We start from the raw sequence: 14,280 nt of genomic DNA, 5'->3' as shown, positions 1-14,280 counted from the left end.
CTCATTCATTCAGTAGCCATTAATTAAAGTATAGGTTGCTCCTCTCAGTGGCCACATTTTATTCATTAGATGGGAGTAAGCTAGCCCTCTCAAAGGAAGAGATAATACAGGGTGTGAATACTAGGAGAGGGAATCTATTGTGCATGAAAGTGGACTGTAGTCTACATGTGGTAAAGATATACTTCTTCACTGCAGTATTTTATCTTGCCAGTTAGAAGCAGTTGAAGTTAGTGTCAAATTAAAAAAAAAAAAAAAAAAAAAAAAAGAATCTCGGGGTTGGAAAGATGGCTCAGCAGTTATGAGCAGTGGCTGTTCCTTCTAAAGGACTACGGTTGAGTCCTAGCACCCACATAGTGGCTCACGTCCGTCCTCCAATTCCAGGGGATCCAATGCTCTCTTCTGGACTTTGCAGCGTCAGGCATGAATGTGCTACATGGACATACTTGCAAGCACCCATACACATTAGAAAAGAAAAAAGAAAAATAAGAACCTCTAAACTTATATGAACAAAATTCCAGCTCCCTGAAGAATTCTGATTTACCAAATGTGAGATATATTCAGAATAAGCAGTTATAAAACTCCCCACTGAAAATATTTTTAAAATTGAGACAGGGTTTCTCCGTCTGTCCTGGAGCTCCCTCAGTGGCCCAGGCTAGCCTTGAACTCAGAGATCTGCCTGCTTCTGTCTCTCAAGTGCTGGATTAAAGGCGTGTACCACCATGCCTGGCTGAGATATTTTCTTTCTCCCAAGGCAGGGCTTTGTAGCCCTGGCTGTTCTGGAACTTACTCTGTAGACCAGGCTGGCCTCGAGATCCACTTGCCTCTGCCTCCCAAGGGCTGGGATTAAAGGCATGTACTACCAAGCCTGGCTTTTGTTGTTGGTAGTGGTGGTTGATACGGTTCTAGCTGAGAATTTTTACAGTTTTAAGCTTGTGTTTGTTGCAGTGTACAAAACCCTGTTTTAATTTTGATAGTGATAAGTAACTGTTTATTGCTAATATGTCCATCCCTTCATATTTCTTTCTTTACGCCTCACTAGATCGGTCTGGAATTGAAAATGTCAACTCCGTGGAGGCTTTGCAGGAAACTCTCATCCGTGCACTAAGGACCTTAATAATGAAAAACCATCCAAACGAGGCCTCCATTTTTACAAAATTACTTCTAAAGTTGCCAGATCTTCGATCTTTAAACAACATGCACTCCGAGGAACTCTTGGCCTTTAAAGTTCACCCTTAAGGTCTTTGCACATGAACTGATGCTAAATGTACATTTTATGCTGAGATGCTTATTTATATGTGTATACCATATGTGGAAGTAGAAAAGACCTTAGACAGTGCCAGGTCCTGGGCTGTCTCTGTAGTCAATAGCTGTTTGGATGAGAACTCATTGCCATGTTAGACATAGGCCCTCCCTTCCCTGTAGACCAATCAGCTGTGTTGCACTTAGACTGAAGAAGTTACACTGAATTATAATCACACTGAATGTTAGACTTTTTCATCTGCCAAAGCCAAAATACCATTTGATCTCCCTGTGGTATAAATCTAATGCACATTGCAGATCTGGAGGACTTAGACATTAACCCTTTGTGCTGGGAGTCCTGCTATACCACAAAAGTGAAATGTGGTAAGGAAGACTGGGAGCCAAGAGGTTTTATGTGCTTGGATTTTGCTCTACTACTGTCAAAAAGTGCATGGTCCTGGCAGTCCCTGGGTTGTTGAAATGATAATTGATAGTGTCCCCCATGTCCTGCCTCACAGAGATACTGAAAAATGTCCATAAAGCATCTTTACCTCTTGGGAGATAGGCAGTATGTAAATATGGTGAAGTTTTTATTATAATTGCTTATAATAATATTCTTGTCTTATTTCTAAGCATCTGGGAAACTGTTTGACAGTCCACACCAATCTATTCAGGGTTCCTGCTCAAGTGAGGTACCCTACTGATAAACATATATTCCAGGTTTATGGACACCTCAGATAGTATGTGTACATAGTGTGTATGTGAATATAATTATATATAAAATCTTACTTCACAATATTTTAAACTGTGAAGAACTTTATCATACAATACACTTAAACATGAGGTGTCAAAGACCCAAATTAGGTGCATTTTACCTGCTGCTGCTGATGTATAACCATTGCTTTATGATGTTTAGATGGTAGGATACTGAAGTTAATGCTCTATTTTTATTTAAGCAACATTTAATGTAAAAGTGTGGTGGACAGTCAAATTCAGACTTGTATTTTAGAATACGTCTTTGATAAGATCTGCAGTTGAGGGTAGTAGGTGTTTCAGAGAGTGTCGGCCTTCTGCCTTGTGTGGATGGAGGTGGTGCTGCCCTTACCTGCTGCTGGTGGTTAGCAGATTTGGATTCTAGCTGGACAGTGACGCTTTGTTTAGGGAGACCTTGTTATCCTCTTGGCATGTCTGGGCCAAGTCCATTTTTCCTTCCTTCCTTCCTCTCTCTTTCCCTCCCTCTAAATAACACTACCGGGATTTTGTCAAATTATATTTAATATAATTTGAAAACCCTTTTAGTGAATGACCTACCTACAGGCTTAGAGATCGTGGTAGGAGAGATAGCCAAAGTCGAAGATTCATGGACACCCCTCCCCTTCCTCTGGAAAGTAACAGTTGTATTTTGGGGTGAAATTACTTTTTGTGTAATGCTTGGATTATGTGAAATTGTAAAGACATTAAGAACATGCTTTACTATTTTAAGCTTGTTACTTTTGTGACATGTAAGCAGAATGCCTTATTTTTGCTACAGGATTTGAATTTCTGTGGTACAGTTAAAAGAGCTTGAAAAAGATAAACCCTTGTCAAAGAGGAAAGCTGATGGTGTGCCTGTCATACAGTAGGGACCATAACTGCTGTTTACGTTCAGTGGGTATGGCTTTCATGGGACATAAAGCTAGGTTTTGTGACTCCTTTACATGATAGCATTATCCTTTTATATTTTTTTCTAGGATAAACAGATGCATAGTTTTCTTCTATGGGAGATAGCTTTTTGAAGTAATACTGAAAACCTCAAGGATTATGTTGATTCTTCATTTTTGCCTTTTACATAAGTGTCTTTATAACATGTATGTTTAAAGCAGTTAAGTCTTTGGAAATACGTAGCCAGAGTGTTGCATTGCTTGTGAAGCTTTACTTAGGTAGGATATACATGTATACGCCGAAATATAAGCATGTACATCCACATTTTGTCTCGTAAAATTTTATTTCAATAAATTCTTCCTGTAGCAATGGAAAAAAAATCCATAGTTCATATGCCACATGTAGTACTTTTGTATTTGAAAGTAGCCCAAATATGACCAATTGTAATTATAAAATTAAACCACCAGCCTAATACAAGCACATTCTTTGATGAGTCATGGTTAAACTGTTAATAAATGACATCAGCCAGATAGGGAACTTTTGAGTCAGTAGGCCACTGCTGACGATTAATAATGGACTGTATGAATTAAGTGACTTTATGTTTCATGGTTAAAATATGGGCATTATCTCACCAGACTTAAGGGCATTATGTTAGCAAGATGAACCTTTCTTCCCCCTGTGCTTTTTCTGTGTCTTTACATGATCTGAGAGAGAGTTCTAACTTTCAGAGAATGATCCTTGAGAGACATCTTGGGATGAAGTTTGTTCTCATGATGGTTTAATTGCAAATTAAAAAATTTAACGAGTGTTTTGGTAGAGTAGTGTATGAGTTTCATATCTACATTGTAAGAAATTACCATTGTGATTGGTCAGAATTGATGTGTGTTATGTAAACCTTGCAAAGCAAAGCTGTGAGAGGAGCTCAGATAGATGTATTCCTGTGCACGAGAGCAAACACCTGTCTCAATTGTTTTTCCTCTTTTTACAATATAAAGTTTGCTGAATGTATAAAAGGTTATTGCTTTGCTCTCTGTTCCCGCAGCAGACCCAGTTCCATAGGCTTGCCCCTAAACTGCAACAGAACACTAGCTTCAGCCTCCCTTCCCCACTGTCCACACCTGCTGTGAATCCCACAGAACATCCCCTTAACCGTGGTTGTGTCGGAGCCCCCAGCTCGGGTGGACACCCCCTACTCAACCATAGGACATGCCTGCTAGAAGACCAGGTAGTCTGCTCTCAGGCCTTCTCTGTTCTCCTTGTCCCTCTAGCAGACCTAGTTTCTCAGGTTCATCTCAACTGTGGCCTCCCTTCCTCCTGGCCATACCTACTGTGAACCTCAAGGCCATCCCTTCCTGACCTCCCCAAAATAAAAACCACCTATAATCACTCAGAACTCAGATGCTTAGATGCCAGTGTAAAAACACAACAACAGCCAAGACATTTGTCTCCACCAGAGCCCAGCTATCCTATCACAGCAGGCCCTGAATATTCTAACATAGTTAAAGCACAAGGAACGATCTTACAACCATTACATGTTGTAGATAGAGGTAAAGAAATTCAGGAAAACACAAACAATTGGATGAAATGAATAAATCCCTTAAAGCCAAGAAAACAAAGTAAACAAAACTATTCAAGACCTGAAAATGGAAATAGAAGCAAACAAAAAACACAAACAAGGAATTCTGAAAATGAAAAATTTAGGAATTTGAACAGGAACTACAGAGGTAAACTTCACCAACTGAATTCAAGAGATGGAAGAAAATCTCAGGCTGCAATAGAAGATGTTGATACTTTGGACAGAGATTTTAAATCTAAAAATTTCTTGACACAGAACATCTAGAAAGTCTGGGATACCATGAAAAGACCAAACTTAAGAGTAATGGGAATAGAAGGAGAAGAATCCCAGCTCAAAGGTCCAGAAAATATTTTCAGCAAAATCATACAAGTTTACCTAACCTAAAGGAGAAAGAAGCATACAGAACACCAAGTAGATTAGACCAGAAAAGAAAGTCCCCTGACCACATAATAATTAAAAGACTGAATGTATAGAACAAGGAAAGAATATTAAAAGGTGCAAAAGAAAAAGGTCAAGTAACATATAAAGAAAGGCAGACTTATTGGAATTACACCTGACTTTAACAGAGGCTCTGAAAGCCAAAGGGCCTGGACAGATATGTGCAGACTCTTAAGAAACCACAGATGCCAGCCTAGACTGCTATACTGAGCAAGACTTGTAAATCACCATAGATGGAGAAAATAAGGTATTTATGATGAAATCAAAATTAAACAATATCTTTAAATCTAGCCCTACAGACAGTGCTAGAAGGAAAACTCTAACCTAAGGACTACACACATGAAAACACAGGAAATAATCTCACAGTGGCAAAAAAGGAAAACATACATACTGCCACCACCACCAATGAAATAACAGGAATCAACCATCATTGATCATCAATATCATTCAATATCAAATGGTCTCAATTCTCTTTTAGACTAACAGATTGGATGTGAAGACAGGCCATCTTTATCCAAGAAATACACCTCAACATCAAGGATAGACATTACCTCCGGGTAAAGGGTTAGAAAAAGATACACTGAGCAAATGGACCTAAGAAGTAAGCTGGTTTAGCCATCTTAATTATCTAACAAAATAAACTTCAAACCAAAATTAATCAGAAGAGATGGGAAAGGACATTACATACTCACTAAAGGAAAAAGTCACCAAGATGACATTTCAAATTATTAAACTTTTTGTGAATTTCATGTTGTGCACCCCAATCCCATCCACCTCCCTGTACCTCCATATCTACCCTCCACCCTTACACCCTCCCTCTAAAAGAAAACAATCCCCCCCTTCTCATCATGGACACTGTGGTGTGCCATACAGTATACCTTCCTCTTGTATGATCTGTTGCCCTGTGTCTTGGAGATCCTGCAGCCTTGGATCTGTAGAGCCAATTCAGAGCCCTAGATTTGGGCTGGGTGATAGCTGAGTTGGTCAGCCTGCCAGGTCTCCTGCACCCACACCACCAGGGCGAACGCTCCAGCACTTTCCCATTGGGCAGTAAGGCCAGCACACCCAAATGCTACAGCCTGTGAGGAGAGGGCCATCTCTCTCACACTGCCCAGCGTGGGGCTAGCTCTTCCTTACTCATGCCCTTTGGTGGTTCACCCTTCCTCCCTCCCTGCTTCCTCACTGCACCGGCTCTACTATACTGTTCAAGTGAGATGTGACCTCTGCTGAATGCTGTAGCTGGCAAGGGATGGATCAGCTCTCCCACTCTTTTGCTCTCGAAGCTAGCTTTTCAGTGATACACAGGTGAGCAGTGGGGCCAGCTCCCCCCTTGCCCCAGGCAAGGAGGGTTACAGGGTTATCTCTCCTGTGCACATGCTACCACATGGTTGACAAGGGGCACAGCCAGCTATGGCTCCTGCATCCCCTGAAACCACGGCCAGTGCTACTGTGCTGCCCCGGCAAGGTGTGGGACCCATTCTCCTAAGTAACTAGTACTGCAGCTCTTGGACATCAACATGGCCTTAGATGGCAGCTCAGACCAGGATGTCTGCTTGGCCTTTGGTGGTAACATGGGCCACAGACATGGACAAAGTGTCTCATTGCTGCAGGGCATGGCCCTCAGTGGCATCTCAGGCCAGGACCTCACCATGGCCTCAGGTGGGAGGGTAGACTACACATCAGGCTTTACCTCACTACCCTCATGTCTACAGTTGTGCCTTTCTTTGTTGTGCATCCATTGTTGTAATTCTCTTTCTTTTCCACTTGCTCATCTTGGTGCCGGGGCCTCTGGGTGTTTTTCTCTCTGCTCATGCTGAGTGTTGGTGGGTGTGGGTAGTCTGAGCATGACACGTGGGCAAGATACAACATTTTAACTCTCAACATCTATACCCCAAATACAAAGGAACCCACTTTTGTAAAAGAAACACTACTACAGCTGCATTTCTGGGGGCCTGCAATGAGGGACAAACAGATAAAACCGCCACCATTAGCCATTGCCCACCAAGTCCCCTTAAAGTATTAAGTGGTAAACTGCATGTTGTCCCCTGTGCTCCATTTTCTGGCCCAAAACTCTTCCTGCATTTCCAAAGGCCTGCTGGAACCAGAAATAACCAGGTAAGATCCTTTCCCTCAATCCCCTGCCTGCCAAGTTCCCCCAAAGCACACCCAACTGTGGTAAACTGCACCCTGTCCCCTGTGTTCCATTTTCTGGCTCACAACTCTTCCTCATTCCCAGAGGCCTGCTGGTACCAGAGGCAACCAGGTGGCTAAAGGCCAGTGTAAGAAAACAGCAAGAGCCAGGACAATCACTAGAGTCCAGCTATCCTACTACCTACAGCAAACCCTGGATATTCTAAACACAGCTAATACACAAGAAAATGACCTTATGCCCCACCATTCAACAAGGACATTTGCTCAACCATGTTTGTAGCAGCTCTATTCGTAATAGCCAGAATCTGGAAGCAACCCAGATGTCCCTCAACAGAGGAATGGATATAGAAAGTGAGTTCATTTACACAGTGGAATACTACTCAGCAATTAAAAACAAGGAAATCCTGAAATTTTCAGGCATCTTGAGTGAGGTCCAGAAGTGCTATATACTCATAAGTGGAGATTAGCCATATAATATAGGATAAACATACTAAAATCCATAGCCCTAAAGAAGCTAAACAATAAGGAGGACCCTAGGGAAGATGCTTAATCATTCAGAAGGGCAAACAGGATAGACATTGAAAGTAGGAGAAGACAAGGAACAGGACAGGAGCCTTCCACAGAGGGCCTCTGAGAGACTACCCACCAAGGTATCAAAGGAGATACTGAGACTCATAGCCAAACTTTGGGCAGAGTGACGGAATCTTTACAGAAAAGAGGGAGATAGAAAGACCTGGAGGGGACAGGAACTCTACAAGGAGAACAACAGAGCCAAAATACCTGGGCCCAGGGGGACCTTCAGAGACCAATAAATACTCCAACTAAGGACCATGCATGGAAAGGATCTAGACCTTCTATTCATAGGAAGCCCATTGGCCACTCAGTTTTCAAGTGGGTTCCCTATTAAGGGGATCAGGACTGTCTCTGATATGAACTCAGTGGCTGGCTCTTTAATCACCTCCCCCTGGGTGGGTGCAGCCTTGCCAGGCCACAGAGGAAGATGATGCATGCAGCCAGCCTTGATGAGACCTGATAGGCTAGGGTCAGATAGAAGGGGAAGAGGTCCTCCCCTATCAGGGGACTAGGGAAAGGGCATAAGGGGAGAAGAGGGAGAGTGGGTGGGACTGGGAGGAGACGGGATGGAGCTGCAGTGGAGATACAAAGTGAATAAATCGTAATAAATAAATATATAAATAAAATTAAATAAAAAGAAAATGACCTTATATCCAATCTTATGAAGATGATAAAGGCTTTTAAAGAGGAAACGAATACATCCCTTAAAAATAGAGAAAAATACAATCAAACAGGTGAAGAAAATGAATAAAATTGTTCAAGGTTTGAAAATAAAAATAGAAGCAATAAAGAAAACACAAATTGAGGAAATCCTGGAGATGGAAAACCTAGGTAAGAGAAAAGAAACTACAGACACAAGCACCACTAACAACATACAAGAGATGGAAGAGAGAACCTCAGGTATAGAAGATGATATAATAGAAGAAATCAATACACCAGTCAAAGAAAATGTTAAATCTAAAAATTTTATAACGCAAAACATCCAGGAAATATGGGACACTATGAAAAGACAAAACCTAAGAATAATAGGAATAGAAAAAGGAGAAGATTCTTAGCTCAAAGGCCCAGAAAGTCATAGAAGGAAAATTTCTAAACCTAAATAAAGAGATACCTATAAACATACAAGAAACTCATAGGACACCAAACAGATTGGACCAAAAAGAAAATCCTCTGCCACATAATAATCAAAGATGGAGAAATCAGGATACTCTATGACAAATATAAACAATATCCACAAATCCAGCTCTACAGTAGGTATTAGAAGGAAAACTCCAACCCAAGAAAACACAAAACAACACCACTCCAGCAAAATCAAAAGAAGGGAAACACACACACATACTGACACCCCAACATCAAAATATCAGGAATTAACAATCATTGATCTTTAATATTTCTCAACATCAATGGACTCAATTCTCTAATGAAAAGAATCAGACTATTAGGATGGTGTGAAAACAGGATCCATTCTTCTGCTGCATACAGGAAACACACCTGAACATTCAAATATAGACATTACCTCAGAGTAAAGGGCTGGCAAAAGATTTTCCAAGAAAACAGACCCAAGAAGCAAGCTGGAGTAGTCATTCTAATATTTATTAAAATAGACTTTCAATCAAAATTAATCAAAAGAGATGGAGAAGGACACCTCATACTAATCAAAGGAAAAATCCAACAAGATGATGTCTCAAATCTGAATATCCATGCCCCAAATGCAGAGACACTTTCATTCGTAAAAGAAACATTAAACTAAAGTTTAAACCATACACAGATCCCCAACACACTGAACTACACATTAACAGTGGGAGGGTTCAACATCCCACTCTCACCAATGGACAGGTCATCTAGACAGAAACTAAAGAGAAATAATGAAACCAACAGATTGTTATGATTCAAATGTCCCTAACAGATACCTACAGACTATTCCACCCAAACACAAAGAATGTATACCTTTTTCTCAGCACCTCATGGAATGTTCTCCAAAATTGACTGCATAGTCTGACATAAGGCAAGCCTCATTAAAATTAAAATAACTCCTTATATATTATCAGAGCACCATGGATTAAAGCTGGACTTCGACAACAACAGAAAGTCTACACACTCATGGAAACTGAACAATACTCTACTCAATGACTCAAGGAAGAAATAAAGAAATTAAAGACTTTCTAGAATTCAATGGAAATAAATGTACAACATACCCAGACATATGGGATACAATGAAGTTCATAGCACTAAGCGCCTTCATAAAGAAATTAGTGAGACTGCATATGAGCTACTTAACAGGATACCTGGAAGCTCTAGAACAAAAAGAAACAAGATACCCAAGAGGAGTAGATGGCAGGAAATAATCAAACTCGAGCTGAAATTGGTAAAATAGAAACAGAGAGCAATACAATCAACAAAACTAAGAGCTGGTTCTTTGAGAAAATCAAACAAGATAGACAAACACTTAGCTAAGCTAACTAAAAGGCAGGAAAAGAATATCCAAATCAACAAAATCAGAAATGAAAATGGGGACTTAACAGACACTGAAGAAATCCAAAAAATCATTAGGTCTATTTCAAAAGACTGTACTCCACAAAATTGGAAAATCTAAATGAAATGTATGATATATATATATATATATATATATATATATATATATATATATATATACCACCTACCAAAACTAAATCAAGACCAGGGTGGTGGACCTCATGGCCTACAGGGCTTCTTATATGGCCTCCAACGAGTAAGAAGCCCTGTATCACTCACTCCAGCAGGGACATGAGAGCAGGAGAGCGACCCTTGGCCTCTAAGGAGTCCCTGTCCCAGCTCAGCCCCTGACACTGAACATCTCCCTCACAATTTCCATCCCAGACCCCCAGAATAGCGAGAGAGGCCCGGAACCCAACTCTCTTGAATACCATCAATAAAGCTCACTATACCCACACACAAAAAAGAATCTCCCAGCCAAAAATAAAACTAAAAAAAAAGCTCAGCCCTGGGCCAGATCATTTTATTGAAGGTTTCTACAAGACCTTGAAAGAAGAGCTGATACCAGTACTCCTCAAGTTATTCTACAAAATACAACAAAAAGAACACAGCCAAATTCATTTTTATGAGGCCACAGTCACCCTGTTACCTAAGCTACACAAAGACTCAACAATAAAAGAGAATTTCAGAACAATCTCCTTTATGAACAGTGCAAAAATAGTCAGTAAAATGCTCACAAAAGAAATCCAAAACCATATCAAAAAGATCATGCACCATAATTAAATAGGTTTCATCCCTGAGAAGCAGAGATAGTTCAACATATGAAAATCCATACTGTAATCTGCTATATAAATAAGCTAAAAGAAAAAAACCGCATGACCATCTCATTAGATAATGAAAAAGCCTTCAACAAAATTCAACACCGATTCATAATAAAAGCTTTGGCGGTATCAGAGATACAAGGCATCTATCTAAACACAATAAAGGCAATTTGGAGCAAGCCAATTGCCAACATCAAATTAAATGGAGAGAAACTTAAAGCAATTCCAGTAAAATCAGGGACAAGACAAGGCTGCCCTCTGTTTTCATATCTATTCAATATAGTACTTGAAGTCCTAGCTAGAGAAATAAGACAACTAAAGGAGGTGAAGGGGATACAAATTGAAAATGTAGAAGACAAAATATCTTTATTTGAAAATGATGGGAGTCTTATGAAGAAGGGGATGGATAGAAGGTCATGGAGGGGACAGGACAGGAGCCCTACAAGGAGACACCAACAAGGCTAAAAAACCTGAGCCCAGGGGGGTCCTGCAGAGACCAAAGACCATGCATGGATAGGAACTAGACCCCCTGCTCAGATGTAGCTGATTGGCAGCTCAATCTCCATGAGTAAGGGCAACAGGGACTGTCTCTGTCACGAACTTGATTGTCTGCTTTTTGATTACTTGCCCCTGTTGATGTGGCTTTACCAGGCCACAGAGGAAGAGGATCCAGGCAGTCCTAATGAGACTTGATAAGTTATGGGCAGATGGCAGAGGAGGAGAACTCTCCATTCCAGTGGACTAAAGGAAGGGGATAGGGAGGAAAAGGGAGAGAGGATGGGACTGGTAGGAGTTGAGGGAGGGGGCTTCAATCAGGATTTATAATAAATAAATTGTAAAAAAATAAAAATAAAAAGAGATTTAAAAAAAAGAATATTTAAATGACCCCCAAAATTCTAACAGGTAGCTCCTACAGCTGATAAACACCTTCAGCAAAATGGCTGGATATACTCCTGTAATTCCAGTACGCATGGAGGCACAGGCAGGTGGATCGCTGTGAGTTCGAGGCTAGCCTGTTCTACAAAGTGAGTCTAGGACAGCCAAGGCTACGCAGAGAAACCCTATCTCGAAAGACCACCACCACCACCAGTAGCTCTCTTATATACAAATGATAAACAGGCTGAGAAAGAAATTAGAGAAACAACATCCTTCATAATATATATAAAACATCTTAGTGTAGCTCTAATCAAGCAAGTGAAAGGCTTGTATAATAAGAACTTCAAGTCTTTGAAGAAAGAAATTGAAAAAAGTTTCAAGATGGAAAGATCACTGCTCATGGATCGGTAGAATTAACATAGTAAAAATGTCCATCCTATCAAAATCAAATCTACAGTTTCAATGCAATTCCCATCAAAATTCCAACACAATTCTTTACTGGCCTTGAAAGAACAATACTCAACTTTATATGGATAAACAACAACAAAAAAACATGATAGCTAAAACAATCCTGTATAATAAAAGAACTTTTGGAGGTATGACCACACCTGATTTCAAGCTGTGTTACAGTGCAATACAGCACGATAGTAATAAAAACCGCAGGGTACTGGCATTAAATCAGACAGGTTGATTAATGGAATTGAACCAAAGAACTGGAAGTAAATCTATACACCATTGGACACGATTTTTGAGAAAGAAGCCAAAACTATCCCGTGGAAAAAGGAAAGCATTTTCAACAAAGACTGCTGGTCTAACTAAATATCTACATGTAGAAGAATGCAAATAGATTCATATCTGTCACCCTGGACAAAATTCAAGTCCAAGTTGATTAAAGACCTCAACATAAAACCAGATACACTAAATCTGATAGAAGAGAAAGTGGGGAATAGCTTTCAATATATTGATACAGGAGATAACTTCCTGAACAGAACACCAACAGCTCAAGCATTAAAATTAACAATTAATAAATGGGACCTCATGAAACTGAAAAGCTTCTGTAATGCAAAGGCCAAACAACAACCTACAAAATGGGAAAATAATTTTACGAACTCCACATCTGAGAGAAGGCTGACATCAAAAATATATAAAGAACTCAAGAATCCAAACATCGACAAATCAGATACCCAATTAAAAAATGGGACACTGATCTAAAACAGAATTCTCAACAGTGGAATCTCTAATGGCTGAGAAGCACTTAAAGAAATGCTCAGCATCCTTAGTCATCAGGGAAATGAAAATTAAAAGAACTATGAGATTCCGTTCCTGCTGGACTGGCTAAGATCAAAAACTCAAGTGACAGCACATGCTGATGAGGATGTGGAACAAGGGAAAACACTCCTCCATTGCTGGTGGGAGTGCAAAGTTATACAGCTACTGTAGAAATCAATCTGGAGGTTTCTTAGAAAATTGGGACGAGAGCTACCTCAAGAGCCAGGTATGCCACCTCTGGGCACATACCCAAAAGAAGCACTACAATACCACCAGGACACTTGCTCAACTATGTTCATAGCAGCTTTATTCATAATGGCCAGAAATTGAAAACAACCCAGATGTCCCTCAATCAAAGAATGGATAAAGAAGCTGTAGAACATTTACACAATGGAATACTATTCAGCTATTAAAAACAAAGATATAATGCAATTTACAGGCAAATGGATGGAGTTAGAAAAGATCATCCTGAGTAACCAAGACCCGAAAGGCAGGCATGTATGCACTCACTGATAAGTGTGTATTAGCCATAAAGATAGGATAACCATGCTACAATCTACAGACCCAAAGAAGCCAAGGAGGGCCCAAGGGAGGATGCTTGAATCTCACTCAGAAGGGGAACTAAAATAGACATCTAAAGTAGATGGAAGGAGGGAACTGGGTTGGAGAGGGGGTGGGGAGGGTAACTGAGGTGGGAATCAGGTGAGGGGAGAGTAGGGGGGTGGAGGAGGGAGGACTGGGAGATAGAACAGAAATTGGTGGGGGTGGCATCTCTGAGACAGGAGGCCCCTGGGAGTCTCGGGAGGGGGGGTGAGACTCCTAGCTGTGGGGGATATGGATCCTGAAGTCACCACTTCATGCACCAGGTGGGGCTTTCAGTGGAGGCAGGGGGACACCAACCCACCCATAAAACCTTCGGCCCAAAATTTGTCTCACCTACAAGAAGTACAGTGATAAAGACTGAGGGAATGAAAAGCCTATGACTGGCCCAATTTGCGACCCACCTCATGAGAAAGAGTCAAACCTTGACTCTTAATGATACTATTAATGATACTCTACTATGCTTGTAGACAGGAGTCTAGCATAACTGTCTTCTTGAGAGGCTTCATCCAGCAGTTTATGGGAAAAGATTCAGAGACCCACAGCCAAACAACAGGCCGGGCTCGGGAAGAGTGGGAGGAAAGATTGAGGAAGCCAGAGGGGCCAAGGACACCATGAGAAGAC

General features: G+C 40.7%; 1 protein-coding gene across 2 annotated transcripts in view; it reads left to right on the top strand.

Moving 5' to 3' along the window:
• Positions 1-3,696, top strand: part of Nr1d2 (nuclear receptor subfamily 1 group D member 2) — a 28,732-nt gene extending 25,036 nt beyond the window's left edge. For both annotated transcript variants that reach the window (XM_055599089.1, XM_055599090.1), the window contains exon 8: positions 1,040-3,696. In XM_055599089.1, coding sequence (XP_055455064.1) covers positions 1,040-1,236 — 197 coding nt within the window. In that variant the 3' untranslated portion in view covers positions 1,237-3,696. The remainder of the gene's footprint in view (positions 1-1,039) is intronic.
• The last annotated feature ends 10,584 nt before the right edge of the window (positions 3,697-14,280 follow it).

The sequence above is a fragment of the Psammomys obesus genome, unplaced genomic scaffold (genome assembly GCF_907164565.1).
Source record: "Psammomys obesus unplaced genomic scaffold, mPsaObe1.curated_primary_1811, whole genome shotgun sequence".
NCBI classification, from domain to species: Eukaryota; Metazoa; Chordata; class Mammalia; order Rodentia; family Muridae; genus Psammomys; species Psammomys obesus.
The sequence above is the reverse complement of the archived record's forward strand: the minus strand, read 5'-3'. Positions and strand labels throughout refer to the sequence as shown.